General features: G+C 45.8%; 2 protein-coding genes across 2 annotated transcripts; one reads left to right on the top strand and one right to left on the bottom strand.

The window, feature by feature from the left end:
- The first annotated feature begins 1,171 nt into the window (after nucleotides 1-1,171).
- On the top strand, nucleotides 1,172-3,264 carry LOC103646852 (glyoxylate/hydroxypyruvate reductase HPR3). The gene has a single exon (XM_008671489.4). The coding sequence runs from the start codon at nucleotides 2,058-2,060 to the stop codon at nucleotides 3,069-3,071; it is 1,014 nt and encodes a 337-aa protein (XP_008669711.1). The 5' UTR covers nucleotides 1,172-2,057; the 3' UTR covers nucleotides 3,072-3,264.
- A 2,613-nt stretch (nucleotides 3,265-5,877) lies between these two features.
- LOC118476345 (uncharacterized) lies at nucleotides 5,878-7,144 on the bottom strand. Its single transcript, XM_035965332.1, has 2 exons — nucleotides 6,240-7,144; nucleotides 5,878-6,169 (listed from the first exon to the last, which is right to left on the bottom strand). The coding sequence occupies exons 1-2, from the start codon at nucleotides 6,569-6,571 to the stop codon at nucleotides 5,959-5,961; spliced, it is 543 nt and encodes a 180-aa protein (XP_035821225.1). The 5' UTR covers nucleotides 6,572-7,144; the 3' UTR covers nucleotides 5,878-5,958.
- Nucleotides 7,145-7,559: the final 415 nt, after the last annotated feature.

Genomic DNA, 7,559 nt, shown 5'->3' with positions numbered 1-7,559 from the left:
CAAAAGCTGAGGGTACGAATAAAACCACCCTAAAGTCAACCCATCCTAGTGGCTTACGTCGTCGTTACAAGCGGTGCTATGCCACCACTACGAGGTACACCCTAGTCAAGAGCGGGTACTTTTAGGGTACAAAATATTATACTCATGTAAGCAAAGGGGTGGTGCCTCAGCCTGAAGTAAGTCAGCAAGTACGAGACGGAGTACTAGAGCGCAACACATTTTTACCGATAACAGACCTCTTTTTTACCTTCTTATGTACTCGCTCGCGGGGGAGACCCTTGTAAGAGGCTCCTTTCTTAAACTTTAAAAGGAAGGGTCAGCTTCAGCCAGAGAGAAAGACGACAGACGAGGGAGAAGATGATCTCATAAAACTCCATCTAAGGACACACAACCATGACCAACTCACGTACTCAAATAGAGACTTGAGAACTCTTCCATCTCTCGCCTGCTTGTAACCCCTTGCTATGAGAAATTTGGTGTCGGTAGCACAAGCCACCAAAGACTGGAGTAGGTACATTCTGTTTGGACCAGTATAACTCTTGTGTCCACCTCGCACACCATTTGGGCCTAAAACGTGCATCATAATTTTACTTGTCGATGCTCACTCGAAACACGATGCATCTTTCCTTATTTGTACTTTCTAATATATTTGACAATCACTCTTTAAAAGATTCTCTCCATATAGTCGGTCTTTCTTCGATCATTCTCTCTATACACTACAACTATAACTCTACTAATTATCATGTATTTATCATTTTTGAAATTTTAATACATATTTTTATCAAGTTGCGAATCTTAAATGTGATTAATACCAGAGCAATTAAAAATAAGGAGAACATAGTGGTTCCCTTACATAGAGAGATCCCTTTTCCTCCTACGCACAGGAACCGACAGGGACATCGTTGGACACATGTGATGCCCCGTTACTTTCATGGGCTGTTTGGATCCACAAGCAAAAATTTGAGTCCTTGTCACACCGGATATTTGGATGTTGTGATGCTCAAAGAATCGTCGCAACTCTAAAATGAAACTAAAATATTCTTCAAAAAACCTCTTATTGGGGTTGTTGCTAGAATAATTTCGTCCAAAAAAATCTTAACCCGCATTAGAATGCTGATATCCGATTCCCAAAAATTTGAAACAGCCTACGTGTTTCACGGCAAACCTAAACAACGTCATTCGCATCGTCACCATTTTTCCTCGTCGGCATTACTACTCGCTTTCCTTCCATTGCATGTACATCCAACAACATCTGATCATGTTGCAACTAATTTATTAGCATCTTGTCACCGTTCAACTAATTTACTTGCCTTGCCTTGACCTTGACATCTATATGCTAACGAGTTACGGCAGGTAGCTAGAACTTCCTGCCTGGAAAGCAGAATGTCTAGGGCACATAACATTCTTTCAGCATCTTGTATCAGGCAGGATGTAGCCTGCAAGAAAGTAAATATTTAAGCCAAAGTTGAAACTGGGAAGTTTAAAAAAAACAAGTAACCTGTGCCAGGTCTCAGGCAGACTGCAGCAGGAGCCAGATACATACATGATTTAAAAAACACACGCAGACACACTAGCAACATGCTGAAGATGAACCTGAACAACTTGCTGAAGCTGAACCTGAACAACTAGTACCATGTCTCAGGCACACTAGTAGGAGCCAAATCCACTTGCAAAAGCTGAACCTGAATGACTTGCTGAAGCTGAATTTGAAATTGCCGGAGGAGCAAAGTGGCATCTCTATCCACTCTTTTGGTTGTGCATATCAGCTAGAGAAGCTATAATTCAAGAAGAAACCACAGTGACATATTTAAAGAGTGGTAGTCGTTTTATGTCTATATTCAGATGGACGAATATAAAACACATGCATCACCGGCGTCGCGAAGTCAAAGGATGCTGAGGGCTCATCTCGCTGCTTCTGAACAGTGACACTGCAAGTGGATGGAAGTCGGCCCCTGCACAAGAAAACTACCTTCCACCTGAAAGAGGTTAGAGGTCCTAATCACTCGCAAAGTCTCAACAACTACGCACGGCCTCCTCTCCCTCCGCCGGCCGGCACGATGGCGTCAGGCGGCGAGCCCGCGGCTCCGAAGGTCGTCCTCCTCCTCGTCCCCCACGTGGACGAGTCCTTCCACGCCGCTCTGCGGTCGCGCTTCCGCGTCCTCGACTTCTTCGCCTCCCCCTCCTCAGGTGAGCCGCTGCCAGCCTTCCTCGCCGCGGCGGCGGCCGCTCCGGAGCCCCCTCGCGCCGCCGTCGTGGTGGGCGCGGGCCCGGCCCGCGTGGACGCCGCGTTCCTCGACGCCGTGCCGTCGCTCCGCTGCGTCTTGTCCCTGGCGGCGGGCGTGGACTTCATCGACCTCGGCGAGTGCGCGCGCCGCGGCGTGGCCGTCGCCAACTCCGGCAGCGTGTTCTCGGCCGACGTCGCCGACCACGCCGTCGGCCTGCTCATCGACGTGCTCCGCCGCGTGTCGGCCGCCGAGCGGTTCGTCCGCCGCGGCCTCTGGCCGGTGCAGGGTGACCACCCACTCGGCTCCAAGGTCGGTGGCAGGCGTGTGGGCGTCGTTGGCTTGGGGAACATCGGCTCGCAGATCGCAAAGAGGCTCCAGGCTCTCGGCTGCACCGTCTGCTACCACTCTAGAACGCCCAGGGACTCGGTCCCTTACAGATACTTCGCCAACGTCCGCGACCTCGCGGCGGATTCCGACGTGCTCGTCGTGGCGTGCGCGCTGAACGAGGCGACGCGGCACATCGTCGGCAGGGACGTCCTGGAGGCGCTAGGGACGGACGGGGTCGTCGTGAACATCAGCAGGGGCGCCAACGTCGACGAGGCCGAGCTGGTCAGGGCGCTCAAGGAGGGCAGGATCGCCGGCGCCGGCCTCGATGTCTTCGAGAGCGAGCCCGGAGCGCGCCGCGAGTTCTTCTCCATGGACAACGTGGTCATGACGCCTCATGTGGCGGTTTTCACGGCGGAGTCCATGTCGGACCTGCGAGACCACGCCATCGCCAACCTCGAAGCATTCTTCTCCGGTCAGCCGTTGCTTACGCCGGTGCCTCCCTACTCACCGGTCAAGTAGGCTGCCAACGTGATTGAAGCCAGCGGATTATTGGCTCTGTTTGTAACTTCGCATCGTTTAAAATGTCTCGTATAATACTTGATTTGTTTTTTACTGTCAATAGATCGAAGGTGAAAATTTTGGTTATGGTTGTACAGTCGGGGGACAAATAAAGGTGAGAGAAAAGTAAGAAAAGAGAATGAGATGGATGAGACATGATTTGTTCCTAAAAAAACTAGATTAGATGTTGCTTACGTATTAAATTTTCTCTTATTAGGCCACAAATTGAAAGGCATTAAGTAAGTAATATCAAATTTTTTTATATGGGACAAACCGCACCAGTACTATATTCGTTAAAACATCTTTTTTAAGAAGTAAAGTCATTTGGTAAAATAGCTTTTAGACTATTTTTTTTAAAAACCCTGTCAAATCTATGGCCCTTCGCCGACCGTCGTGTCTTTGTGGTCGGTCGCGACAATAAATAATGAGGCCGTGGACAGCCCTGGTGTCAAGCGCAAGGTGGAGGTGGGGAGTTTTTTTGGAACCGTGATATCCCGAACACTTGGCTTCTGAAAATCAGTATCTCCAACAGCGCAATCCGAATTATAGTATTGTAACTGCGTCAGATTTAGCCCAGTAATCCTCGTTTCTACGACATTCCGTTTCTTACAACGGATCTACGGGCGCTCTTCTTCCCCGAGCGCTGCTCTCCTTAGGCGATCCAGTTCTCCCCGACGAGCGCTCCTCCTCGACGACCGCTCCTCCTCGACGGCGCTCCTCTCCAAGGTATCCTCTGGAGTGCCCATTTCTCTTCCGTGGCGCCCCTCTCACTCCTGCTCCTCTCCATGGTGCTCGGCAGAACATTTTGGTGTAGTAAAATCTAAAAAATGCAGTTTCTGTTCTGTAAAAACTGAAGATAACTGAACATTTTGGACTGCATCCAGCTCACAGAATCTCAAGGAACTAGCTCAAATAATTATTTATTTAACGCAGATTAATCCCAAAGACTACAATTTATTGAACAGCAAAAAAGGCTAAAAATCCTGTGCAAAATATACCCCACAGATTAGCAGAAGCTTTTACAGAAAACTGGCATGCTCTGAAAACTGAACTCGGTTTTCAGAAACTGAAGCTAACTGAACCATAACTCAGTATCATTTTCAGAGTTCGGTTTTCAGAAATTTGACTGACTGAAGCTAACTGAATTGGACTCAATCTTGAGCAGGTCGTCGTAGGTCCTTCCCCGCGGCCATGGAGAAATCTCCAAGATCCATTCCTATCGGATCTGGAGCTGCTAGGGCCGACACACGCAAAGTTGTCGCAGAAGGTGCAGAAGGGAGTAGGCACACAGGCATCGTCGACATGAGCAAGATTGATTATGGCACTAGTAGATTACGTCCACGCCATCGATTATGTAGGACACATGATCCGGTATGATTTACTGTAAATAACATAATGTGTTATTGTAGTAACAGTCAATACTAATTTGATATTGAATCTCATTATTCATTTGGTTGTAGGCGCAGAGATATAATCGAGTTTGGGATGGTCTTTTAGACGCCATTAGACAGATGCAATTATCTGCCGATGAGTTGAGGAAGTTGAGCCGCCGCAATCATGTGCCTGAGTATTTGGATATGTTGCACAAGAATTGCTTGATTAATGCCATGAGTGATGTTACTGAAATTGCAAAAGGTCTAGACACTATGAGCAGGGATTTGGAGGAAGTTCTTATTGGTCCGCGACCTCTACTTGAGGATTATGAAGCCCTTGGAATGTACGATGATTTCAAAGCTGATGTTCATTGTGATTGTACTAAGCAGTGTGGTTCGGATGAGGACAACTCTTCTTTTGACTCCGATGAGATCCCTGACCGCCGTATGAAGGGCCCTATATGAAGTGAGCCTATCTGAGCTATTTGTCTGTGATAGAGTTGCCTCTTGGACAATAGCCATGTTTTAATTTGATGTAGTATTCTATTGGCAATGTATTTTGTGAGACTTGTAGTTCATGATGTATTTTTAGTTCAACTTGGTTTCGGCCATAATGTATCTTGAACTTGTACTATGTGTGAAACGATCTAGCATGTGATGGTTGAAATTAGAACAACTTGTGATGTACACATTGTATTTGACTGGCAGCTTGTGACTGAAAAGGACAACAGTTAAATTAGAACAGCTTGTGACTGGCAGCTTGTGACTGAAACGATCTAGAAAATCTGGCAGTATGAGTGAACTGAACCGACGCCTGTGTTCAGCTTGTGTTCAGTCATCTGTTTTCAGTCATCTGTTTTCAGGCGTCGGTAAGCAGCCCAAATATCTCTACTGCCTTGTGTTCAGGCGTTTTTAGTATGGCTGAACTGAAAATGCTCATTTCTGGCAGTTAAGTGAAATTGGTCATTTATGTGCATTTTGTACAGAAATGAGCACAAACAGAAATGAGCACAAATATGGCAGCCATACCAAATCTGGCAGCCAATAAGCTAACTAAACTGGAGCACGAACACAATTGAGCACAAACAGAAATGAGCAGTATTTTGTACAGAAATGAGCACAAACAGAAATGAGCTTTTTGGACAACACTATATTGCACAGAAATTGTTCACAGCACATAAGATTTGTTCAGAGAATACAAGCATAAATTGTTCACTACCACAAACAGAGATCTACTGTCTTTTCATTCTACTGTAAGGGAGAGTAAGCAACTGAAGGAGTTGTTGCCTGTAAGAGCTGCCAGAAACAGCAGTACACCTGGGCACAAACAGCAGTACACCTGGGCACAAACTGAAGGAGTTGTTGCCTGTAAGAGCTGCCAGAAACTACTGCCATAATTCATACTTAAAATACAAACACAACTGCCATAATTCATACTTAAAATACAGACACAACTGCCATACTTAAGCAGCTACTCAGAAGCAGATCTTCTTCTTCGGAGTAATCTTCTTTTTGACAGCACACCTCACTCTCCTCTGTGGGGTAGTACCAACTATTTCTTCTGGAACATCAGTGGAGACAAGTTGGTGTTGACCAGAATGCCCTAGTTCTGGCTGTGATGAAGAAGCTTCAGCTGGCTCCTTAGGAAACCATTTCTTTGTTGAGTTCTTTCTTGGTTTCCTTTTCCTGTGCAGATGATTATTAGATAAACAACCAAAATTAATTTATAAAAACAAATATGAGATTATAAGAGTACCTTTTCTTCGTTCCATTTAGGAGGCATTTGTAGCTAGTCTTCCTATGCCCTAACTCCCCACAATTAGGGCACTTGAATTTGCCTCGAATAATCTTCTTAGCTTTCTCCCTTTCGTTGGCAGGCTTTTTCTTACTACTCCCACCTTCTAGACAACTCTTGAACCTATTTTTCCTTTGACGTCCCACGCCTCTCTTGCCTAGTGGAGCACCAACCTCCTTTGCAAAATCCACTTTTGGCCAAAATAATTTGCTTTCAATTGGCTCCACCAATCTCTCATAAGCTTTCCTAAACATGTCAACTGAGTAGTAATCGTCGACAAACTCCTCCATCATTACATTTCTATATTGCTGTGCGGTAATTAGACATAATGCATGGTGGCAGGGCTTCCCTGTATGTTGCCATTCCTTACATGAACATTCTCTAAGATGAGCCTTCACCACATATCTAGAAAAACAATCACCATTGTCTCTCACCTCTGCAACATAGTCATCGCCTTTTATGACCTCCAAGTGTCCAAGTCCTCTAGTTCTTGCATTGAGTTGTGCTATGATAGAAGGTAAAATCTTTCCCTCCAACCTCCTTCCTATCCGCCTCCTCTTGTAGAATAGTTACATGATCATTATCCTAATTTTGTCAGCCAGGTCACAAACAGGGAGGTCCTTGTAGTCCTTTATCCAGTTATTGAACACCTCAGCAATGTTATTTGTTACATAGTCGCATTTGATAGTAGGGTTGAATGCACTTCGGTACCACAACAAGGAATGGAACCTATCTAACCAAGCAGCAATATCAGGATTGCTTCTGACATTTGCAATGTACATGTCATATACTTCTGCCTTGTACGCCCTGGCAGCAGGGTACATGTATTCTGATCCAGCATATTGCTTGACATAATTGTTCATTAGGTGCCGAAAACACTCTCTTTTCTCAGCTTCTGGAAAAACATCCTTCATTGCATTTGTTAGCCCTTTGCAAGCATCAGAACACAATGCTAGGTTAGGTAAATCCCTGATGGCCTTGCGTAACTGTAGAAGGAACCAATGCCAGTTGTCCTCTGTTTCGGACTCAAAGAATCCATATGCAACAGGGAACATCCAGTTGTGGCCGTCGACGGCTGTTGCAGATGGTAGGTGACCATTCCACCTACCATTCAAAGTTGTCGAATCAACACTCAAGTAAGGTCTGCATCCATGTAAGGAACCACTAATACAAGGGCCAAGTGCACAGAAGAACCTACTAAAATAAACTCTGCCATCCTCAACACGTGCATCAATTTCAATGACACTATCAGGTGACCTCTGCAATACAACCTCCTTCCAA

Source organism: Zea mays, chromosome 2, assembly GCF_902167145.1.
Source record: "Zea mays cultivar B73 chromosome 2, Zm-B73-REFERENCE-NAM-5.0, whole genome shotgun sequence".
In the NCBI taxonomy this organism is placed as follows: Eukaryota; Viridiplantae; Streptophyta; class Magnoliopsida; order Poales; family Poaceae; genus Zea; species Zea mays.
Note: the sequence above shows the minus strand (reverse complement) of the source record. Positions and strands in the feature narration are given on the sequence as shown.